At 45.5% G+C, this 25,197-nt stretch overlaps 1 protein-coding gene across 9 annotated transcripts in view; it reads left to right on the top strand.

Moving 5' to 3' along the window:
* Pld1 (phospholipase D1) overlaps positions 1-25,197 on the top strand; it is a 209,617-nt gene that overhangs the window by 43,239 nt on the left and 141,181 nt on the right. For 4 of the 9 annotated variants that reach the window (XM_038347020.1, XM_038347019.1, XM_038347012.1 and 1 more), the window contains exon 1: positions 11,684-11,796. The exons of 4 other annotated variants lie outside the window; for them this stretch is intronic. In XM_038347020.1, the coding sequence (XP_038202948.1) occupies positions 11,726-11,796 (71 nt within the window). In that variant the 5' untranslated portion in view covers positions 11,684-11,725. Of the gene's footprint in view, positions 1-11,683; positions 11,797-21,786; positions 21,968-25,197 lie in introns of those variants that run through there. One more of the 9 variants, XM_038347017.1, reaches the window with a different exon arrangement.

Below are 25,197 nucleotides of genomic sequence, written 5' to 3'. Positions count from 1 at the left end.
GGCTCAGAGGAGAGCCAGTTCCTCCCTTGTTTGTTGTGTCTGTTCACGAGTAGCTCCCGCGGTCACCCTAAAATAAACATGCCTGTAAAATTGGAGTGTGATGTGTAAGACGCGAAAGTCGTGTTAATAATAATAAAGAAATGAAGCTAATAAAATTAAGTGCCAAGAGAATAGCTCACTCAGTTTCCTAGAGTTCAAGAGACAGGTAGGGAGCAATTTGGCCTCTGTGCCTTTGCCCTGAAGCCGTCTCGCAGGAGACCACTCTGCAAGAGAGGCTCCATTTGCCACTGCTCGAAAGTGTGTGCTTTTTGGGAACTGTGGCTTCTCTGCCTTGTGTGTGTAAGTATGCATTGGTTCTGGAGGGTGAACTAATGTTTTAAAATATGCTAATATGTATCTATTGCCACGTTCTTTTTTTCCCAATGGGACAGGCAGTGCGCCAGCATCTTCTATCATCTTTTTCTTACTGGTTTTAAAGATGAAAGGAAAAGGGAAGAGAAATTGTGTGTGTGCGGTGTGTGTGTGTGTTTTGGTGTGTGGTACATGTGTGTGGTATGTAAATGTGGTATGTGTGTGTACGTGTGTGTGGTATGTATGCGTGGTATGTGTGTGTGTGTACGTGTATGTACATGTGTGTGGTATGTATGCATGGTATGTGTGTATGTGTGTGTGGTATGTATGTGTGGTATGTGTATATGTGTGTGCGGTATGTGTATGTGGCTATGTGTGTGTGTGAGTGTGGTATGTGTGTGGTACCTGTGTGTGGTACCTGTGTGTGGTAGCTGTGTGTAGTACATGAGTGTGTATATGTGGTACATATGTGTGATACAGGTGTTTGTGGCATTCGTGTGTGGTACATGTGTGTGGTATGTATGTGTGGTTTGTGTATATGTTTGTATGTGGTACATGTGTGTGGTATGTGTGTGTATGTGTGTGTGGTATGTGTGTGTGGTATGTATGTATGTGTGGTATTGTGTGTGTGGTATGTGTGTGTGTGTGGTATGTGTGTAGTACCTGTGTGTGGTACCTATGTGTGGTACATGCGTGTGTATATGTGGTCCATATGTGGCATGCATGTGGCACATGTGTGTGGTACATGTGTGTGGTATGTATGCATGGCATGTATGTATGTGGGGGTATGTGTGTGGTACATGTGTGTGGTATGTATGCATGGCATGTATGTATGTGGGGGTATGTGTGTGGTACATGTGTGTGGTATGTATGTGTGGTGTGTGTACGTGTGTGTGGTATGTATGTGTGGTATGTGTGTGGTATTGTGTGTGTGTGTGAGTGTGGTATGTGTGTGGTACCTGTGTGTTCTGTAAATGTGTGTGGTACATGCGTGTGTATATGTGGTCCATATGTGTGATATACATGTTTGTGGCATGTGTGTGGTACATGTGGTATATATGTGGTATGCGTGTGATACGCATGTACATGTGTGATATGTGTGTGTCTTTAAGGTGCTGAACTTCAAGGTTCTTTCTATTTCCTGTCTCTCTGAGGCTGATGCTATAAAGAGAAGGCTGTGAGCCATCTCAGATTAGAACCATGTACTTTACACCCTAGACAGTGGCAGTTGCTGTCCCCGCCTCCCCAGATACTTCCATTAACCTCAAATGCTCCAGGCAAACTTTAGCTTCCTGAAAAGACAATGAGGGCCCTGGTTTTACTGCCCTGCAACTATACACTATGTGTTTGCTTCCACCGCATTTGGCTATGCTGTTGTGTAGTTATTAATTATTGAATTCTTTGGGGGTGGGATTCTAGATAGGGTTTCTCTGTGTAGCCCTGGCTGTCTGGGAATTCATTCTGTAGAGCAGGCTGGCCTTGAATTCAGAGATTCATCTGCCTCTGCTTCCCAAGTGCTGGAATAAAGGCATAAGACATCATGCCTGGCTAAATATTATTAATTTAAATCTTAAAAGAGAACACTTATCAATGTGATTGTTGATGCCTGATGATTTTAAAGAAAAATATTAAGCCATTTCCTCCACTGATCATTTATCTGTGTTGAGTGAGTATGGATACACCCTTAAGAGCTTGACTATTTTATGCCTTCTGGCCATCTCATCTTGTTCTCTTGAACTTCTGAGCTTTCTCACCTAGCAATGCCAACCTCAGGTTGAAAATAGAACCAAACCAAATGACAAATAATATGAGAAGTGGGAAAATACAAGTACAAACTGGATTTTAGGGGCTTTTCCAGAGCATGTAAACACAAGAAATTACGTTTTCTTCAACATGAGGAATATGAAGGCGGCGCAGCAGTGTTCGGTGTCTGACAACCAGGGCCGAGCTCTCTCGGCCATCTAGCCCTTACGACAGTCACAGAGTTCTCATCTTGACAGACTGGCCTAGCCCACCTATATCACTGCAGCTCTGGGTCAGGTTAAGCAGCCATCAGCATTTGGCTGATTCTATACCATCGTATCTCAAGTGGAGCCTTGAGCTGGTTAATTTTTATCCCACATCTGGTTTCCAGTCAGGTGCTGGAGCTGTCCCATGTCCATCACGTAGGCTATGGCCCAGCTGATGACCCAGAAGCATGCAATGCCAGTTTTTCTTTTAGAGCGAATCTAGGTCAAGGTTGGAGACAGGCCTTGGGCAGACCATCCTCCTTGAGTTAGCCCATGCCAGACACCTGGTGAATCAAATGGCGCTAGAAGGAAAGTCCTCAGGGAAAGGAGAGCTGAGAGCAGCTCCATTTTCACTTCCTCTTCCAATTCCCTCCATACTTCCGCTCATGCCCGCTCGCAACCTTCATCTTCGCTAGAGAAGGTTTGGGAGGTTCTTGTGTGTGGTCCTGTCAGATTTTATTTAGGGACTGTAGTGATCACTGCCGTTCTCTGCCAATGCTGTCCCTAACCCCGTGGTTCTTGTTCTTAACCTTGTTTACTCCAGACACTGGCCTGCATAGGTCTTGGACTCACACACCAAGCATCAAGGAATGGAATGATCCCGTCCACCTTGGGAATTCACTGTTTTCAGAATGACAATGAGAAACAATTTCCCAGGACAGATTAATCTCCCGGAGCTTAACAAACCACACCCTTACCAGCTCTGAAGAACCCAAAGGAAGTTCGAGAGGATGTGTCCTGGGAGTGGCAGTAGGAATGGCCGCGGCAGGAGCAGTGACAGTCATAGGAAGAATGACTGCCACCCAAAAGGCACTCTCTGCTGTGGCTGCTCTTCTGAGCCGTCTCTTCCATGCCCCATCCACTCCTAAAATTTTGACTCTCTAATTGTCCCCATTCTACAGTTAGCAGCTGCCCCACGGAGTCCATTAAGGCTAAATCAGTGGAAGACAGATTAGGTTCACTGTTTTAGAAAACGTCCCTTGGTGTTTATTACTAATGACAAGTGACCATGTAAACGCTGACGTCTGTGCTGATATTCCTATCATAGGCACATCATCAGTTAACCTCTGTCACTCAGGAAGGCATGCCCTTCCTGTCCTTTCTCCACTCGTGTGAGCTTGTTCTGGGCTTCCCTACCCACTCTGCTGATGACCAATGGCCAAAGCCCAGTGACTAATCACAGAGCGTAGAGTTTGTCTGCGGCCCGTAAGCAAGACCAGTGATGGACTGGAGAGATGGCCAGTTAAGTGGTTGTTCATCTGTGATCCCAGCGCTGCGGAGGCAGACACAGGAGGATGTAGCCAAATCAGTTTAGAAAGCTCCAGTATCCAAAGTAAGGTGGAGAGTGAGTGAGAAAGATGCCTGACTTTGGCCTCTTTCTTCATAAGCTCGTGCTCACGTGTACAAGCTCATCCCCACTCCCACTCCACCCCTCTCCCCTCCCCAAACACTGCCTACTAAGGCGAGAGGTGGCCACTTGGAGTGGAGAATGAGCTCTACTGGGCTGCATTCTGTCTCCTCCTGACCAAAACTAGACTTGAATTTTTTTTAGACTTCTTAAGGCTAAAGCTATCAAATCACTAAGATTAGGAAACTTCTGATTTCGTTTTGTGTCCTCGTCATTCCTGCCCAGCATGATTTCCTGCTGATATAGAAAGCCTGAGTTACTTTGTCAATCATTGGGGCTTTCTGAAGCTCTGCAGAAAGCCAAGAGTATGAGATGTGAAGTTTCCTTAAAAATGTAAATGCTCATTTAAAAATGTTGGATGAACAACATATGCTTGATTTGGCTAAAACATAAACATTTGGTAAATACATTTAGAAAATTTAATGGAACATAATAGTGTGTCTGAGTAGTGTAGGGGCTGGGTTTTGTTTGTGTTTATGCATCCCTGTCTGTCCATCCGTCCGTTAGTCTGTCTGTCTGTCCGTCAGTCTCTCTCTCTCTCTCTCTCTCTCTCTCTCTCTCTCTCTCTCTCTCTCTCACCCACACCCCCCCCACACACACACATACACGCAGAGAGAGGGGGGGGGGTCTCATGTATCCCAGGTTGGCCTCAAACTCAACATGTAGCCTAGAATGATCTTGAACTTGTGATTCACTTGCCTCCACCTTCCCCACGCTAGAGTACAGGTGTGTGCCATGACACCTAATTAACACAGTGCTGGGTCTGAGCCCAGGGCTTCATGCGTATTAACCAAGTTCTACCAACTGAGCTCCCATACCCGGCCATAGGCATGGCAATCTCAAATTTTTTAGTTTAAAGTTGTTTTTCCCTTTTTCTTTTTGGGATGTCTGTCTGTATAGCCTCATCTGTCCTGGGACTTGCTGTGTAGATCTGGCTGTCCTCTAACTCACAGGGATCCACCTCCTTTGACCTCACAAGTGCTGAGATTAAAGGTATTTGCCACTATGCCTCGCTAAGTTTTTCTGTAATAGGGATTTATTATTGTTGTTGTTGTTGTAGTACTTGTGTGTGCCAATCCAGCTGTCTGTGTGACCTGTGTGGAGGCCAGAGGTTTTTTATTGTGATGTCTTCCTTAATTGCCCCTCCATCTTGTGTCTTTCTACTCTGGCTCAGCCTCACTGAACCTGGACTCACTACCTTAGGCTTGACTGTGACTGTGGACAGTGAGTGTGAGCCCTTAGGACCCCAGCATCCTTGTAGCGCTAGGGGACATGTTGGTGCCACTGCCTGGTTGTCACAAGAAAGCTGGGGATCCATACTCATGCTTGCCTGGCATGTGCTATCCACTGGACCATCTTCCCAGTTTAAGAATTTATTTTATTATTTATCATACACATCTAAGCAGATCAAGGTTGACAGGAGAGAGTTAAGGCAAGATGACTTTTACAAGATGGGATGATTTTGTGGGGCAGTGGTGGCACACACCTTTAATCCCAGCACTTGGAAGGCAGAGGCAGGTGGATCTCTGTGAGTTTGAGGCCAACCTGGTCTACAGTGTGAGTTCCAGGACAGGCTCCTACACTACAGCGAAACCCTGTCTTGAAAGACAAAACAAAAACAATAAACAAACAAACAAAAGATGGGATGATTCCACTTAATACTTGAAAGATCAGTCTAAGGAAGGCCTTGGGGTGTGTTTCCCACAGATCCAGTGAGTGGTGACACTTGTTTAGTCAGACAGCAGTGACGACATGCAGGAAGAACATGCCAGCGTCCTGAGGCTTCCTTAGAGAAGATGGGATAACGAAGATGGGAAAAACCTGGGAACAGCCAGTTTGTGTTTTTCATGTTCTCATTTAGTAGAGGTCACTGAAGGTCGGAAGGAGTGAGCCCTTAGAGCCACAGGTTCCAGTCCACTCTGTGGGAGCTTTTGAGGTTCTGCCATTGTCCCGTAGCTACTGTTTCTACTCTTTCCTTCTGTCCAATTTAGCAAATTTCAGTGACAATGAATGTAGCAATATTTCCATTTATTCTAGGTTAGGAAAAGTTAAAATCAAATAAATTACCTAGTTCTTACTAAATAGTATTAAAGGCTGACCACCATTTCCAAGGAAAACCAAACGGCTTCCAAGCATAGCCACGGTTCTCATGATAGTTGTTTGAACATTTTGTTCTTGGTCTGTACATCTATTTCCCATGTTTATTCTGGAAGAGAGCAGTCACAAGGGGTAACTAAAGGATATTTGATCCTGAGTCTTGGATGTTATTTTCTCATTATTTTCATTGTCTTGAGGCAGGATTTCATGTAGCCAGGCTGGTCTCTTTGCCCCCGCTTCTCAAGTGCTGGGATCACAGTCCTGCACCACCACTTTTAGTTTTCAAATTATTTTTTTATTTGCTTGTATATATATATATATATATGATGTATGCATGTGTGTATATATGTATGTATGTATATATGTATATATATGCACATGTCACGTGTGTATCCGTGTACACGGCATGTGTGTCAGGTGGTCAGAAGACAAATTGCAGGACTTGTTTTTCTCCTCTCATCATGACTTCCTATGGACAGAACGTGGATTCCATGGCTTAGCAGCAAGCGCCTGAAAACCTGCCCAGTTATCTCACTGGCCCTGGAAATTGTGTTTGACCATTGTTCTTGATATTACATAGTTGATAAGTTATGAAGTTAACCCTTTAGATCTGCATTTGAGTGTTGTTCAGCATGAAGTTATGTGGCCATCACAATAATCCATTTTTAAAATATTTTTATTGATCTCTAAGAAACTTATCTCCTTTTTGTACCAGCCCCAGGCAGTCACTGTTCTCCTATCTGCTTGGGTGTTACCCATTCTGAACAGTTCCTCTGAATGGATCAGTAAAAAAGACTCCTGGAACTTTTAGTTTGATGCTCACATGTTTTTGCATTGGCAGAGGCTGTGCTTTAACGGGCTGCTGTTTCAGCCTGCAGATGTGGCTCTGCAGTTACTAGCCTGCTTCTCTAGCAGTGGCCCCCTGCTCAGACTGAAGCCTGGTAGGAATGCTGTTCCTGCAAGTACCAGCTTTGTTGCTACTGCCAAACACAGATTTTAATTAAGTCTGTATTGTTCTATTTATCAGTAAGACTCAGGAGTCAAAGGCTGGGGTGAAAACCTGCTAGCTCAGAGAGGTTGAGTAGCAACTAGCTGACCTTCTCTGTTTGTTGTGTCTCTGAAAGAGAGTGTCCTTGTGCTCCTCAAAAACAAAAGAACACACTACATTAAGTCTCTTCCTCCTTCTTCCTGTGTGTCTTTCTGTTGTCTTATAGACACCCTATGACTCTCAATGATTACTTTCTGGCAACTAGTTGCTAACTTGTCCTCCTACCCAGGTTGATTTTATTTAATTAACACAAAGGCAAAGTAGCAGTTTACAATGTGTCAAATATTCCACAATACTCAAAAGCTGCTTCTGTAAGCATGTCCAGGTAACTGTGTGGTCTCTCTCTTCCCTGGTGTCTGGAAGAGTAGGAATAAGACCAAAGGATACAACGTTACCACCTATCTTACTAAATTTAGCTATTTTGTCTTTAAGAGCTCCAGATTTTTTCCCTATTCAGTTTTTTAAAAATGAATGGGTAGAGATAGTATGAGATGGTTATAGGTTATATTGTAAAATTGTTGGGTAGACCACTGGTATCAATTTTTTTGAGATAAGAGAATAATGAGCAGATGTGATCAAATGACAGCCCAGGCTGGGAGAAATGTTGATGGTGTTTAGTCTATTTTCACACCTATGGGATATGGACTCAGTATTAGGGAGTTCAGCACTTCACTAAACAGCATAGCACACTTGGCTGTGTGTGTGCATTTGTGTATGTAATGTGGTGTAAGAAATTCTGAGTTAACTAGACTCAGAGCCCAAACTGTCTTCAAAACCATACCACTAGAGCCTAGTCAAGACAATGAGTTTCCCTGTAATGGTTCTGGTTTATAGATGCTACTCACATGTGGTAGGCTAAATGCACACTCTTGTTGATAGCCCTGATCCTTGATACTCATGATACTTCCGCATAGAAACACCACCACCTAAACAGACAATCCCCTGTGACAATCCTGGCTCTCCCCCTCTGTCGCCCTTGTTCAAACATTCACAGTCTTGCTTATTGTCTTTTGGTTTATGAATTCGAACCCACCTGCACCTGTTTCTGTTTCCTGGATTGTGCTTTCTATTCTGAATGCTTAGTGAACTCCTGTATGTCTTCAAGACCCCTTAACAAAATCCCTTTCCAGGGGTAGGCTTCCTAAGTGCTTGGGTTGAATATTCCTACTCTTACTTCCCACAACACTTTTGTCCCTGCTCAGAATTCGCCATCACCTCCCCTGACTGTGAGCTCCCGAGGGATACATTTGACTGCCATTGTTGCCTGAAGCCCTCTCTAGCACCTGACACACCACAACCATTCAAGAGGGTAGAAGAGAGACAGTAAACTGATTGGCTATGAGTTACTAACTTTGCAAGGTTTATGAGCTTAGTTTTGAATATAGAATGTGTAGCCTGGTCTGGATTAACTGTGAGCCAATGCAGATAAACAAAAAGTCTGTATTACTCCTAAATACAGGACAGCCCCACCTGGGGATTAAGACTGCCAGGGCCTTCCGTTGCATAATGGCACCCTTCACCTTGGCAGATATGTGAACTGACATCCTGAGGGAAGCAACGGCTTTTCTGTGGCGCAAGGCTAAGCCCAACCTACCACCTTTGCCCAGAGAGATTTAGATAAAATTAGTTAGACATTTGACAATGTGGCCAGATACCTAAGTTCATGATAGAGTTAACTACCAGTGTATGAATCCATGCTGATAAGCTACAGTCCAAAGTCATGTGTCTGCTTAACTCTACGGCTTGAGCAGAAGCTAATGGAGTATGGACAGAGGCTGTTCTTCAGTGCATGGACAGAGGGGTCCTTTGAGAACAGGTCTGTTACGGAGGCAGCAAAGGAGACAGTCTCTATCTGAACAAGAGTGGCTCTCACCAGCTGTTTGCTGTAATACATAAAATTGTGTTCATGTCTTGGAGCTGAGTAGGGATATATAAATGAGGGCCTGATTTTGAACCCTGGAAAACATACACACACACACACACACACACAGACACACACACACTCCTTGTACATATCTTAAATGGGTTAATAAGGTAGGCTGGAGAGATGTCTCAGCAGTAAGGAGCCCTGGGTACTCTTCCACATGATCTAGGTTCGATTCCCAGCAACAGCTGAGTGACTAAAAACTGTATATAACTCTAGTTCTAGGGACTCTGATGGTCTTTTCTGGCATCTTCATACACTGCACACACATGGTGTACAGATATACATGTAGGCAAAACACATAAGACAAAAAACAAAAATTAAAGCAAATCTTTTATGAATTAATGAATTTGGGGTCTGACTTGATTCACTGTTGATGGAATGAGCCCCATGCTAGTGGTGGTCTATATGGATTTCTAATCCTGAGAGCTGACCCTCATACATGACTACTCTGTGATCCCTGAGACCCCACAGCCCAGCCTTTCTCCCTGAGTTTCACTTGGCCAGCTGTAGTGACATTTTGTTTATGTTTAAATAAATAAAGTTTGCCTGAAGATCAGAGAAGCAGAGCGGTCAGCCACTAAAGAGTTCTTTTTACCTCTAATAATGCTCAGACTGAAAGGGTGCTCCTTTCCTCAGACTGCACCTCTTCTAGGCTTTATCTGTCTCCACCAAATCTCAGACTGCAACTGTCTCTACAAAACCTCAGACTGACTGAGATCCTGTCTCCTCCCGCCTTATATTCCTCTCTTCACCCAGCCATATTACTCCTGTCTCCACCTCCCTAGTGCTGGGATTAAAGGCACAGCATCCCAAGTGCTGGGATCACCTTTGTGTGAGCTTTGTTTCTCTTTTAGACAGATTCAATCTTGTGTAATTCATGGTGGCCTTGAACTAACAGAGATTCCTCTGCCTCTGTCTCCCAAATCCTGGGGTTAAAGGTGTGTGCCACCACTGTCTGATGTAGGTGTGTCTTCTATCTATCTGATTATTTCATTGGTTAATTAATAAAGAAACTGCTTGGCCTGATAGGTCAGAACATAGGTAGGTGGAGTAGACCGAACAGGATGCTGGGAGTGAGGCAGACGCTTCAAGCAATCACCATGACTCTCCTCTCTGGGTCAGACATGATGGAGCCAGCCACCAGGTCAGACATGCTGAATCTTTCCTGGTAAGACACCACTCGTGGTGTTACACAGATTATTAAAAATGGGTTAAAGCAAGATGTGAGAATTAACCAATAAGAGGCTGAAACTAATGGGCCAGGCAGTGTTTAAATGAATACAATTTGTGTGTTGTTATTTCGGGGCATAAGCTAGCCAGGCGGCCGGGAGCTGGGTGGCAGGAACGCAGCCCACAGCTCCTCGCTACAACTGTCTTGCCTCTAGTAGCTTTGCTCTGCACTCTGATCTTCAGGCAAACTTTATCTGTTAAAACATAAACAAAATAAACCTCCTCAATGTAGCCCGAGTCTCTGCTTGCCAGATCTCTTGCCCCAAGAGACCCCAGCAAATCCATCTTCTTCCTTCTGTACTGATGGGTTAGGAAGCTACTTCTGCTCTGAGTGGTCCTCAAAGGACTGGTCCAGGTCTGAGGGACCATGGTAGCTGTAGAGTTCTGAAGCTAAAGTGGATACACTCTCTGTATCGAATAGGAGGCTCCTCTAGGAAGTGCTCACATGGGTGACATGAGCAATAAACACCTGGATTTCAGATGTTGTGTTTTCTGATGCCTACTTTTGAATGTCTCTCTGGGTGACTCTGAAAGTCACATGGACCCTGCTGAAACACTCACACTGTGTTGGTTTGAATAAGGGTGGCCCTCACATTTGCATGCTTAGTCATCAGGGAGCGGAACGACTTGGGAAGGATTAGGAGGTGTGATCTTGTTGGAGAAAGTATGTTACTGAGGGTGGGCTTTGGGGGTTCAAAACACCCATGCCAAAAAAAAAAAATTTAAAAAAAAATCCATGCCAAGTCCAGAGTTTCTTCCTCTGCCTGTTGATCAGGATGCAGCTTTCAGCTGCTGCTCCTCTGCCATGACTGTCTCCATGCCCTGCCAGGACGATAAATGACTAAACCTCTGGAACGGTAAACCAGTCCCCAATTGCGTGTTTTCTTTGTAAGAGTTGCCTTAGTCACAGTGTCTCTTCAAAGCAGTAGAACAGCAGCTCAGATATACCCTGTGTTCTCCATTTTACCCTCTGGAAACACAGACACAGTATCTACAACCCTAGTTTTTGGACAATTGGAAAGGTCTCTTGCAGTCTCCGCCAACTGCACCTTGTAGTACTATAGCTTCCAGATATAGAGTTGGTCTGATGACTGTTTTCAGGCTAGCTGTGGTTCCCTTTGCTGTTCCTACTGAATATCGTGCTTCTGACTTGAGGCCTGGTTTCTCAACTGCTTTTCAGGGCTGTGGCTGTCATTCTAATTCATCCCTAGTCTGCATCAGCTCTGAAAAAGCAATGCTGTTCACATGTGCCATTTTTATAGTTACAAATTTGAGAGAGCATGTGCATACGAAAGAGAGAGAGAGAGAGAGAGAGAGAGAGAGAGAGAGAGTCCAGGAAGACATCCATGTCTTCAGACATGGATGGGGTAAGTGCCTTCACCTACTGAGCCATCTTGCAAGTCATATTGCGAGGCTTTAATAAGGCCTGTTGCTGGCTGTCATTTGGACTGGGAATATGGGACTGGTAGGAAGACCCACAGACATGATTTACTCCTGACATTGCTCTGACCTGTGGGTTTGGCAGGTCGAGGACTCTTTCACTAGTTAATATGTATCTGAGTTGCAGTGGCCTCTGGACTTGGCTTTGAATCAGATTCCTTGGGACCATGCTGCCCAGCTTTGCTTAGTTTCCTGCTGGCCCTACAGCTTCAAGCATGCTCACCGACTTTCTTTACGTGATACAGTTGACAGACAATCCCAGAAGCCAAAGGATGATTCTGAACAGGTTAAGAATGTGGAGAATACAGAGGCTGGGGAGATGGTTTGTGGGTGGGAGTGTTTGTTGTGTAAGCTTAAAGTCCCGAGTTCAAGCCCCAGCACCCATGTGAAAAACCAGACATGGCAGCTGGAGCCTGCCACTCCAGTACCATGGGGAACAGAGAGAGTAGGGTCGCTAGGGCTCACTGGCTGCCTGCCTAGCTCTAGCTTCAGCAAGAGACCGAAGGAGAGAGAGAGGGAGAGAGTTTTTTTCTGTATGACTCTTAGTTCCAAGAAGCAGTCTTATAACCATAAAATAAATGCAATTCATTTTTATTTTTTTTCTCTCATGGTTTATTTTTTTTTATATTTAAAATTTTCCATCTCCTTCCCTCCTCCTTCCCCCTCCCTCCCCTCCTCCTCCCCCTTCCCTCCCCTCCTTCTCCCCCTTCCCTCCCCTTCCCTCCACCCATACCTCCCCTCCCTCCCTCTCAAGGCCAAGGAGCCATCAGGGTTCCCCACTCTATGCTAAGACCAGGGTCCTCCCAACTCCCCCCTGGTCCAGGAAGGTGATCGACCAAGCTGAGAAGGCTCCCACAGAGCCCGTCCATGCAGAAGAATCAGAGCCCAGCGCCATTGTCCTTTGCTTCTCAGTCAGCCCCCGCTGTTGGCCACATTCAGAGAGACGGGTTTGGTCGCATGATCCATCAGTCCCATTCCAACTGGAGTTGGTGATCTCCCATTAGTTCTGTCCCACCGTCTCCATGAGTGAACACACCCCTCTCGTTCCTGACTTTCTCCCTCATGTTCTCGCTCCTTCTGCTCCTCATCAGGACCTTGGGAGCTCAGTCCAGTGCTCCAATGTGGGGCTCAGTCACCTTCCCCATCTGTCGCCAGCTGGAGGTTCCCTCACGGTCCTGACTTTCTTTCTCATGTTCTCTCTCATTCTGCTCCTCATCAGGACCTTGGGAGCTCAGTCCGGTGCTCCAATGTGGGGCTCTGTCATTTTCTTCATCTATCGTCAGGTGGAGGTTCTATGGTGATATGTAAGAAATTCATCAGTATGGCTATAGGAACTGGCCTTTTCAGGCTCCCTCTCCTCAGCTGCCCAAGGAACTAACTGGGGGCGTCTCCCTGGAAACCTGGGAACCCCTCTAGGGTCAAGTCTCTTGACAATCCTCAGGTAGCTCCTTAAATTAAGATATATGCTTCCCTGCTCCCATATCCACCCTTCCTATATCCCAAGCACCCCATTCCTCCGAGCTCCCCCCGTTCTCCCTTTCACACTTTTCTCTCTCCATCTTCCCTTGGCCCAGTCTTTCCCAACCCTCAAGTTCCCAATTTTGCCTGGCGATCGTGTCTACTTCCAATATCCAGGAGGATTACTATATCTTTTTTTGGGAGTTCACCTTCTTATTATCTTCTCAAGGATCCTAAATTTATAGGCTCGATGTCCTTTAATTATGGCTAGAAACCGATTATGAGTGAGACCTAAGGAGAGAGAGAGAGGGAGTTTTTTTCTGTATGACTCTTAGTTCCAAGAAGCAGTCTTATAACCATAAAATAAATGCAATTCATTTTTAATTTTATTTAACTTTTAAGACAGGGTTTCATGTATGCCAGGCTGGCCTCAGACTTGCTATGTAGTAGAGGATGACCCTGGATCCTCTTGCCTCTACCTCCCAAGTGCCGGAAGGATAGGTGTGTGTCTCCACTCCCGGTTTTATATGGTGCTGGGGATCCCTTGGGCTTTATGCATGCGAGGTGGGCTTAATAGGTGTCCTCAACCTTTAAAATGGGAAATGAAGAAAAAGGCAATTGAGCATCCTCCTTGCTGGGGCTCTGTAGGCAAAGCTCTCAGTTTGGTACTCCATTGACTTGGGAGAGCCAGCTCACAGGAGAGCAATGCTGAGCCAGCCGAGACCCGCCAGGTGCTCCTCTTGCCTGACTCACCCTCTTATGGCGCAGCAGCTGCCCTTTGCTTTGAAGCTGAATTTCCTGTCTGAAGATGATACGCCATGCAAAGAGTGAACCATGAGCTCTATTGAAAGATATCTCACTTAAATCCAGTTTAACCTAAAGCTTATGTTAGGCTTACTGTTGTCCATGTGTCTATAAATGTGTCAGTATTCAAACTGATGACTCAGCCCTGATAAGAAACCATTTCTGGGGCGAGGAAGGTGGCAGGCTGGAGGTTAGCTTTGGCGGTGTTCTTTAGGAGCTATCTGTGTTTCTCCTATTCTCATTTGAGCCCGTCTCTCACTTGGAACTAGGGCTCACTGCTTCCGTTAGGCTGGCTGCACAGCAAGCCCCAGGGATCTGCCTGTCCCTGCTTCCCAAGCGCTGGGATGAAAAACATTCACCTCCATGCCTGACTACCAACATGAGTGCTGGGGATTCAGACTGAAGACGACGAGCACTTTACTCACTGGGCTGTCTCCCTAGCCCCAGCTGAGTATATTTTTGTTTAATCGTTTAGTGATGCCTGCTTCCAAAGACACGGGCATGCGGATTTCAAACCCAGTGGAGTCATAGAGCACTCTGTTTATACAATGTGGGCTTTTGATTTCGTTTTGAGACAGGGTCTCTCCCATGTAGTCCAGGCTGGCCTTAAACCTGAACACTGCCTGTGGAGTCAGCTCTTGCCTCTGTCGTCAGCTCCTTTGGGATCCTTATACATTCCCTGGAACTGTCCAGGCCACGGCGGGTCTGTTCAGCCCGGCAAGCTGGCTGCATTCTCTCTGGAGCTGGCACAGTTGCTCGCTCTTCCTTCTCTATTATCTTCTTTCCCGTTTTAAAGAAGCGTGTAATTTGGAGAGAGTTCTAATCACGTCTCTGAAACTCAAACTGATGCACACATAGCCCCCAAACACCTCGTTAAAATGTGCATTTTGGTTTCTGAGTATGGTCAAGATCCTGCTTTTACTGTGAGTGGCTGGGAGGTCCCTGTGCTGCTGGCCCAGTGCGTGAACAGCAGAAACCCTGAGCCTCACTGCCCAGCTTCTCCAGAGCTGGGCTGGTAATCATCAAAGCAAACACTAGGCAGGGGAGCCTTGTACATTTCCTGACCACTCTGATTATGTTGGCCATTTCCTAGAGGACACACTCACTGGGCATAAGAACTCTTCCAGCCAAGTGGTGGTGCATGCCTTTAATCCCAGCACTTGGGAGGGAGAGGAAGGTGGATCTCTGTAAGTTTGAGGCCAGCCTGGTTTACAGAGTGAGTTCCAGGAAGTCAGGGCTGTTACACAGAGAAACCCTGTCTCGAAAGAAAACAAAAACCAACAATAACAAAAAAGAACGGTTCCATCCTTTCTGCCACCAAACAGAAGACTCACAGATGCCTGTTAGTAATCTCCGCAAAGCCTGACTTGTTCATTCAAAACATGCAAATCGTATGAAAGTGTACTTTTAGTGTTATTGGGCTGATTAAATGAAATGTTGTGTGTAAAACACCTACTAAGCACTTGCTGAATATTAACAACGAGAAGGTATTCAGGAAACATTTATTGAACACCTACTACATGAATGTAGAGCATACAAAGAGTAAAGTTACTCATCTAATTTTGCTATTGAGTTTTGTTTTAATTTGTGTTGTTCTGTTGGGACAGGGTCTCACATAGCCCAGGCTGGCCTTGAACTTCTAACTCTCTAGTTTTTACTTCTAAGTGTTAGAATTATAGTTTTGTGCTACCATCTCTGACTAGGGTTTTTTTTTGGCTGCATTTTTTCTTTTATTTTAAAGGTTATATTTACTGAGTGTGCACGTGTGTATGTGTTCACATGCACATACATGTTATGCCACATGTGTGGAGTCCAGAGGACAAATTGTCAAAGTTAGTCTTGTCTTTCCACCATGCAGGTCCTGAGTTTCAAGCTCAGGTCCCTAGGTTTGGTGAAATACATTTTTCACCCATTGTTCTGTTTTTTTTTTTTGAGACCAGCTATGTAGGTCAGGATAGCCATGGACTTGTGATCTTCCTATTCCATCCTCCTAAATCAGATCTACAGCTTGACTCTATGGTCAGTGCCTTTTCTGTCTGTGGTGGCTGACATTTTCTTAAATCGAGAGGGTTCTTTAAGACAAAGCTGGTTGTCGACCAGCTTTAATTGCATGGAACCCGTGTGTTAGAGGACACTGAACGAAACATTTGATTTTAAAAGTTTTTTTTTTATATAGCATATATGACAAGTTAACACAATAACATGTTGCGTTATTATACTTTCATAGATGTATGCAATGTATTTTGATCATATTCATCCCTGGGACTTCCTCTCATCCTCCTCACCCCTCCTCTTCTGTACAGGATCCCAGCTGCTGCCATCCCTTTTGAATCTAACTTTTATAAACAAAATATCTCTTCCATTTGGTTCCATGAGTTTGAGAGCGTTGGCTCCAAACAAGGAAGTTAAAAGGAAGGTTTTTGTTTTATTCCAATTTGCTTATGAGTAACCTGTTGGCTTCAAAAAGTTGGCAAAGGATGGCATGGTCCAGCTCTTCTGCACTTGCTTCAGTAACTGGCATCCACCTTTTAGGATAGTTCACAAAGCCCCTGCCTTTGCTAAAATAATTTCCCAACAACCTTGCATGCTGCCTCTATACTAACAGCCCCTAAGCATAGTCACACATGTGCTCTTAGGGAGTTTCACCCCTCTGCTTTCCCCTTCCCCTGGTACCTTTGTTTGGAACTCTGTTTTACAAAGGAAGTGACCACTCATGGGCAATGTTTCTTCTTTTTCGAGTCATTGAGACTTGTATGATACTCTTCCTAAACTTTTCATAGTGTGCTGTGTGGTACAAACTTGAAAAGATGCTGTCTGGAGAACAGAGTCCCATCAGGACTCTGTTGGGAAGAATAAGTTACCTCTGAGCAGAGCTGGTCAGCTGCTGGAGTTGAAGGTGGTGTCCTGCGGCACTGACCACGGTCTTGCAGCACTGACCACGCTCTTGCAGCCTTTGACGATGTCTCAACCCTTCCTGTCTTCAGGGTTTAAGTAGTGATTGTTTTTTTCCTCTAAGGAATGTAGAAATGATTCGTGTTGCTGATTTTCCTTTCTTGGGCTCAGAGAAAAATCACCTGCTTTTCCTTTAAATACTGGTGAACGCTTTGACTGTTTTTCTTTAATTGCTTATTCTTTTAAATGTTTTTATTGGTATATAGCTCACTCATCATAAAATTAACCACTTGAGGTGTATAATTTAATGATCTTTAGCATGCTGTCAGAGTGGTCTCTGCAAGCACATCTTCTCTTCTCTGCTTTCTGTGTGTTTCCAGACCTTTCTAGTCTACATTTTTATTGCTTTGTTTTTGGAGACAGGGTCTCTTTGAACCAAGGCTAACTTTGAACTCTGGATCTTCCTGTCTCTGCTTCCCAAGTACTGAGATTATAGTTGAATGCTGACATGCCAGCTCTTCTTACCGTTTTACAATATCTTTTTTTCCTCTTACATAGTTGCACAGGTAACAAAGACATTTTAAAAAATGTTTTATAAATTTATTGTATGTGATTAAAAATAACATCAGATCCAAAAGAATAATTTCAACATTGGAATAGTTCTACAAATTGCTGTTTACAAAGGAAAACAGACAAACAGAGGTATCCATGAAGGCAGGAAGGAAAACAAATGCAGAGATATAAGAATCCAGGGTTTCTGGAGAGACAACTGCGTATGCAGGGAACTGAACTCTGGCTGTGACCCTAGCCTTTAATGGCTGAACCATCACTCCAGCCCGACAAAGAACATTTAAACTCTTATGACATTCCTAGTTACTTTGTGACTTTTATTAACTTTATATCAGTGCCATTTTAATGGCTGAATCAATAAATAGTCTTGTCAACCGTGTCTCCAGGTTGTTAAGCCTGGCATGCCCTTTGTCATGCTTCCAATCCTTTCTTCTACTTTGAGCACATGCTCCACACTCTACCCTCCTAGCTGACCTTACTTTACAGACAGAACAGAGTATGTTTGTGTCTCTACTGTGTCTCTGTGGGCTCGTGTGTGTGTGTCCACATGTGTGTACATGTATGTAGTGTCCAGAGGCCAACTTCAGTTATTGCTCATTCCTTAGATGTCTCTCATTGTACTGGCACTGCCCACACCACGATTCCACCTCCCAAGTCTTGGGACTAAAAGCTCACATCACAATGCCTGGCTTCTTATATTTGTAGTGTGAGGTCAGGGGATCAGACTCAAGTCCTCAGTTTTGCTAGGCAAGCACTTTGCCAACTGAGGTGCCCTGGGTCTGCCACCACAACCCTGGAGCTGGTCTCTGCTGACCCCACTCGGGCATTGCTTTGCACGGACGAGGCTCATCTGGAAACTATTCTCCCCTGGAGGGACTTGGAAGGAGGAAGGAGCTGGTTTTCTACTTAAGCAGAGAGTTTTCTATATTTGTGAGGGAGCATCATTGTTTAGAAGGATAATAAAAATAAACAAGCGCAAGTGATGTTTCTTACCCTATCAAATCCCGTTTTGAGCCATCAAAAATTTCTTGCTGAAAAATCAGTCAGCTGCACGTCCTCAGGATCCAGGCCACCTTGCATAGGAGACCATTGACTATGAGACCCAAATACCACTGGTCCCTACCCAGTGCCTAGACATAGAACACTTTCTCTTATGACCTTAACCATGCTGTGCTGAGGGAAAGAAAATATTGTGGTCATAGAAGAGGTGTTTAGCTCTTGGCAGGACTTACTAGCTGATCGATACTGAGAATTAGGGAAAGATAATTGCTAAGAATGGGTCCCAAGATTTCCAGTCTCTGCCGCTGGGTAGAGTTATTCAGAAAGCAAGCAAAAGAAGAAGAAATGTTCTGTGGTTAGAGAATGAGAAGTCTGTTCTGAGGCCTGGGCTGGGACATGGTAGAAAGCTTGCCTTGCAGGAATGAGGCCTTGGCTTCAGTCCCCAGCACCAGATAGACTGGGTGTGGTGGCTCAAGCCTCATACTTGGCAGGTAGAGGGAGGAAGATCAGAGGTTTAAGATCATCTCTGGCTGCATTCGATCATGTTAAAAAATAAAACATAAAACAATGAAATCCATCTTGGGCATAGCTAGTAGAGATTAATTATGGGGTTTGCAGGTGGGGAAGTTCATAAGCAGGTGTATGTTAGAACTGACTCTCAGCAAAAAGAATGCAATGGGATAATTACTGAGGAAAAAGACTTATCTCAGGGACAATTACTGAGAGTCTAGGGGGCACCAGTAGCTGTCAGCACATGGATGGCATCTGCCCATAGGATTCTGCTGGGGGACACATCAAGTGGAAAGAAATGCACTCAGTGGTGATTTCATATGGGCCCATAGAGGCACCCACAAAAAAAAGCTGGACTGTGTCGTCACCACTAAAGTGAAGACATCAGTGGGGGAAGTGTATTGAGTGAGAAAGAATGATTCTACCTGTCAAGTACGAGGCTTTAGCCACCACACCCAGTTTATCTGGTGCTGGGGACCGAAGCCAAGGCCTCATTCTTGCAATGTCTTGAAGAACCTCAGTGTGCAAACACTGTGCAGCATCAGGACCCCATTGTGGTTGCAGAGAGGGAAGTAGAAAACTAGAACACCATGGAAAGTCACCTGAGGAAGGGATGTAAGCAGGAGGGAAGCAAGGCTGGCCCAGGAGAAAGGCTCCATGAGACAAACACACACAACAACCTGCAGATTTTACAAGTCCAGGTGGCCTTGACGTTTGGTGCAAGATGATTGGTGGCGGGTGAAAGTGAAGAGGGATGTGGAGGAGCAAGTCGACACTTCCTCAGGAGGTCAGCCTTGAGGGAAGGTCGAGAGAAACATGGTGGGCGATCCGTAGATGACAGCCCGTAAAGCCAAGGGCTTTCTGCAGCCACCTGGAGAAGATTTGGGTAGGCACCAAGAAAGCAGCTGGTTGCATTGGGTTGGGATTGGACTACGGGACCTGCAAGTGGAGATTTGTGGCAAGAGAGGATGATGTATTTGGCTCTTTGAACAGGCGTGCGAGGCTGACAGACAGTCAAGAGTTTGTTGGATATTCAGTGTTGCTGGGTATTCAGGGCGTTCTTAGGTAAAGGTAGCTTGCATAGTTTCACTAGCAGATAGGACTGTGATTTCCTGGTTTGAGATCGTATGTTAGTGTGTGTGTGTGTGTGTGTGTGTGTGTGTGTGTGTCTGTGACACGTCTGTCTGTCTGACTATCTGTTGTGTTCATGATTACATTCTCATGAGCAGTTTGCTTAGGTACAGAACAGGGAGATTGATTTCTACATACCAGGTTTGGATGAGAAGAATATAAAGGGAATAACAGTTTGTAGATAATGGGGAAATCAGTGACCGTGAACTGCAGAGGTCAGGATTTGAGTCTCAGGCTGGCTGGTGGCACAGTGCCATAGGCATTTTGAGCCATTTCTTCTTTAGACGAAGAGAACTGAGAATACTGTTTTTTACAAGTAGGATTAGCAGGAAAACTCAGTTCGGTACAGACATGAGAACTGCTCTTGTTCTCTGTCCTGCTCACACCGCCCATCTAAGTCTTGTTTGCATCTATTAATTCTTCGTTTCCCCACAAATGGTGATGGGAACCAATAGAAACTTGGGACATGGGACGTGGTCTTTCACTTGAAGGAGCTCAGTCTTCTAGAGGGGACACAGCCGAGCAGAAAGGCACACATTCATACTCATAGGACTCACTGGGTTCATAGAGGCATTAAAGAAAGGCACACATCTTGCCAGCCAGGCCACAGGAGACTTCCTGGAGGAGGAAGCATCTGATAGGTCTACCCAGATGCCTGAGTCTATTAGACAAAGAAGACGAAGGATGTGGAGGAAGCTCAGCTGGCATAGGGTTTAATCACCTGAGATCCATACCCAAGCCCCTGTTTAAAAAAGAAAAGAAAAGCTAGGCATGGTGGTCCCATTCTGTAGTCCCTTGTGGGGAAGCAGAAGCACTCAGATTCATGGGGATTAGTGGACATTAAGCCTAACCTATTTGGTAAACCCAAGGCCAGTGAGAGGCCTTGTTTCAAAATAAATGCGTGGAAATGAAAGAGAGTGGTTCCTAAGGAATGACACCAAGGGTTGTCCCCTGGCTTCTACAGGCACAGACATGTATGTGCACATGAACACGTGAACACATACATGCACACACAAAAAGGGGATACCAAGGAGGTCAAGCCACAATGGAGTAGGGCAGTCAATCCAAAGGCTCAGGATCAAGCATGCAGAGTGAAGCCTGTCTAGTCCTGTCCAGCTGAGCAAGGCAGTGGCTACTTTCAGAAGTTGACCATGGAGTCACAGTAAGAGAGAAGTGTTAGCAGAGGGGACCTCACATGTAGGAGGTGCTTGTTGTAAGAGTCAAAGGAAAGCCGGGAGTTGGCCAGGAAGTTGATGATGCATGGGGCAGAGACAGGAGGGTCAGACGCAGGTCTGGGCAGCAGGAATGGCTCCCCCAGAGGTTTGGAAAAGAAGGTCCTTATTGCGCAAATAAGCTGAGAGAGAGGGAAGTGTTGTTCCTAAATTCCCCCTCTCCACTGTGATGTAAAGGAAAGGCATTGGTCGTTTACACGCCAGCCACAATGTGGTGCTCGGTACTCCGTGTGCTCAGTCACTGAGGACGAGGGACCGACCATTACACTGACAGGAGTCTCGAGCTGTCCTGAGAGTGTCCTGACCAGAAAACAAGATGGTGCAGTCAGCTGGCGGGTGAACACTGACCCTATTCATTGGTTTGGCAGCCTGCCTGCCTGCCTGCCTTGCTGCTCGTCCACCCACCTATCTCCCTTCCTTCCTCCTTCTGCATTGGCTTGCTTTCTGTCTGTCTGTCCTCTCTTCCTTTCTCTCTCATTTTTGGAAATAGGGCCTCACTTTGTAGCCTAGATTGTCCTGGTACTCACATGATACCTCAGGCCCGCCTTTGACTCGCAGCCTTCTTTCTGCCGTAGCCCCCCAAATCCTGGGATTACGGGCCTGGATTACCACACCTTGTAGCATTTCTTTTTTGTTTCAGGGATGCAACCTGAGTCTCCCTGACTTGGGCAGGGTGTCTGTGAAGACAGTTGTTCTCAGGAGAGCTCGGATCCTCAGTCTAGAGCAGGACAGCGAGTGAGGACTGAATGGGCTCATTCCTGCAAGCATCCTGTCTACACCCGCTGGGTGGAGTCTGGAAGCTGAGAAGCTTAAATCGGTTTATCCTGCCTGTCTGGTTGGCTTGCTGACACATTCACAGAGGTGATTCACACTTCATGCTGTGGAAAGAACCCACTCCTGAAACATGTCTGGGCAGGTGATTTGTGAAGATGACACCTGTTTTCTTTTGTTTCTTCTGCATGAGTCTCAGGCTCTGTCTTCGCAGGGCATCGAAAGGAGTTGGGCAAAATGAGTGCCAAGGGGAACACATGGACTGGCTTTCATGGCTATGAGTGATGCCTACTGTGCCTTCCTTAGCCACTCTGAAGGTTCCCTAGGTTCTTAGCATTGCCTGCCACCAGATGCAGGGACTACAGGCACTTACTGAATTGTATCACGCTAGCTTCTGACCCTTCATATAAATGCACACATATGCCTGTCCAATGAGTGAGGAATTTGATTAATTTTATTCTTCTCAATAGATACTAAAGGCATGAGGTAGAACAGACTAGATTTTTGCTGTTGTTATTGTTGATGGTGGAGGTAGTGGTGTGTGTGTGTGTGTGTGTGTGTGTGTGTGAGAGAGAGAGAGAGAGAGAGAGAGAGAGAGAGAGAGAGAGAGAGAGAGAGAGAGAGGGGCCAAGGCCAAAGGTCAACCTTGAGTGGTTCCTCAAGAGCTATCCACCATATCCATCTGTTTTTTGTGAAGGTCTCTACCTGGGCCCTAGAACTTGTTGACCAGAAATCCCCTGCACTCTGCTTATCAAGACCAACACTCCCCATCGGGGGATCACAAGCTCATGTTATTATACCTTTTAAAACTCAAATTGTACACTTGCAAGACAAACCAACTGAGCCATCTCCCCAGTCCCAGGATAGACTTCTAGAGCTGCCTAGGAGCTGACAGATTGCAAAGTTTGGATGCAAATACTAAAGAAAGTGATACTATTCTCATCAAAGAGGAAAATGGGCTACAATCCTATAGAGAGGTCCACCATAAGGGATGCTGGGCAGAATCTCATTATTGTCATTCTAGGTTCCTTCCTAGGGTGCTCACAGCCAGGAAGAATGAAGGGACTGTGACCTTACCTCAGTGAGGAAAAGACTATTGCTGGGTTTGTTTGCTGGAGATGGAAGCACAGTCGTGCTGGGTTATTTTTCAGTCTCTCTGGCACTGAGCAAGCAGGTCTGTTAGTTGGTTTTATTCTTTCACTTCCTTAGACTGGACTGCTAGTGCCCAATGATTGACTTGCTGTCCCTTTGGTGACAGTCATTGTTAACTGTTAACACGGACCTGTGCTGACATCATTCTTTGTGTTCTCTGTGCACTATTCCACCCTCTGATGAGGTAGGATTTTCCTACCAGGGAAAAACCCAAAGCTTGGAGAGCTTCAGCAATACAATAATACGTGACCTAAAAAATAATAGAGTATAGTATAGATAAAGTAATATAAAAAAGTAATTCAGTGTACTCTAAGTGAAGTAATATAAACAGCAATGCCATGTATTCGAAGTGGAACAAAAGGTTTCAGTCCCACCATTAAGGAGTCAGCGTGGTTGGTTGAGTGCTAGCATAGCATGGGGAAGGCCCGCGGTTCTAGATCTAGAACTTTGTAAACCTGGCATGGCTCACTCTTGAAATCAAAGCAATCAGGAGGTTGAGGCAGGAGGATCAGAAGTCTAAAGGACAGAGTGCAAGGCAAGTGTACACATTGGTTGTGAATAAGCCCAGTAGGGTAAGGTGGATGAGGGGCTGCGGAGAGGGCGGCCTCAGTAGATTCAAGTCTTACCTTTAAATGAGTATTTTTCTTATTCAGTAAATACTGTTTGCTGTGCACATCTGTGGGGATGATCCAGCTGCCCCACCCCGGAGTTCACAGAAGAGGTGGAGGCCCATCCACACCGAGGGACAGGTGTTCCCAAAGAGCCTGTCTGGAGGGCAGCCAAGGGAGGCTTTGTCATTTGAATGTGGGGAAAGCAGAAAGGCCTTAGGCAGGGCTTAGGAAGAGGCAACAGGCAGAGAAGCGGGAGGGGTGTTCTAATGTGACAGAACAAGGGTGCCGGGAAGCCCAGGCCTCAGGGACAGTGTGCCTGACAGACCATGGTTGAACATTGCTCAGATCATGAAATAGCCGTGCTCCTCCCCAGAGCCCACACCATGCATGCCTCATCCCTCCCCCAGCTGATGAGTGATTTGAGCCACCGTTACCTGGAGGTATCACTGTATCTTTATCAACTTTCTATGGACCTCCATAGTTACTTTTGTTCTTGTAACAAAACATCTTGTGGGCAGTCCTCATGTCTCTGCCATCTGAGTGCTGGGGTTACATGTGTGGACCACTACCCTTTGCTAAAAAATAATTTTACTGTATTGATTTCCTGGGTTTGTTTGTTTGTTCATTCGTTCATTCGTTCATTCGTTCCTTCCTTCCTTCCTTCCTTTCTGTTGATGTTTTGTTAAAAAACTCACACCTTTTTATTATACACACACACACACACACACACACACACACACACACACACACACACATATTTAAGACAGCGTCTCTGTATTAGACAGATCAGGCTGTCTTAGAGCTTACTTTGTAGACCAGACTGACCTCGAACTCACAGAGATCCACCTGCCTCTGTCTCCTATGCATACCATTTTGGTTGTTTTGTTCTAAGACAGGGTCTCGTGTAGTCTGGGATGGACTCTAGTGTACCTCTGCAGCTGAGGATGCCCTTGAACTTCTCGGCACGTCTCCCCCTTGAGTACAGGGATTATACGTGAGTGCCACTTGTGTGTAATGCTTGGCCCTAAAGCAGGCTCTCTGCTCTCATGGATGTGTGCTTCATTTATCCAGTTTCCTTTATTTTGATCAGTGTTTAAAGCCCATTTGAGTATGTTCTTTCACACCCTCAGGGAGGAGATGTTTTAGACTGTGTCTAAGGGAAGACTTGTGGGACAGTAGGCTGTGCCATCTCTGGGTTCCCTAGCTGCCACCATACTGCGTCAGTAAGGTTATTTCAGCCACATTCCGACGAGCAGTGAATGCACTTCATTTCTTCATCAGTGTGAAGCAGCTGTGGCTTGCACAAAGCTTAGCAGTGCAGTGGGGTGAAATGGCTTCTTGTTTGGGTGAGAACTCTGCAGCCACCTAGGCTGAGCTACGGAAGGACCGATTCCCTACAGTTACCTTCCTGAGAAGCTGATATGAGCCCAAGCCTACTCTCGATTATCTCTGGATCCGTTTCTTTCATATTTATGGATCGTTTCTACTACTCATCTTTTCTCTCAATCTGGAGTGCTTTTCGAACTTATATAAGTTTTACCATTTGTCTAATAAAAG

Source organism: Arvicola amphibius, chromosome 11, assembly GCF_903992535.2.
Source record: "Arvicola amphibius chromosome 11, mArvAmp1.2, whole genome shotgun sequence".
In the NCBI taxonomy this organism is placed as follows: Eukaryota; Metazoa; Chordata; class Mammalia; order Rodentia; family Cricetidae; genus Arvicola; species Arvicola amphibius.
The sequence above is the reverse complement of the archived record's forward strand: the minus strand, read 5'-3'. Positions and strand labels throughout refer to the sequence as shown.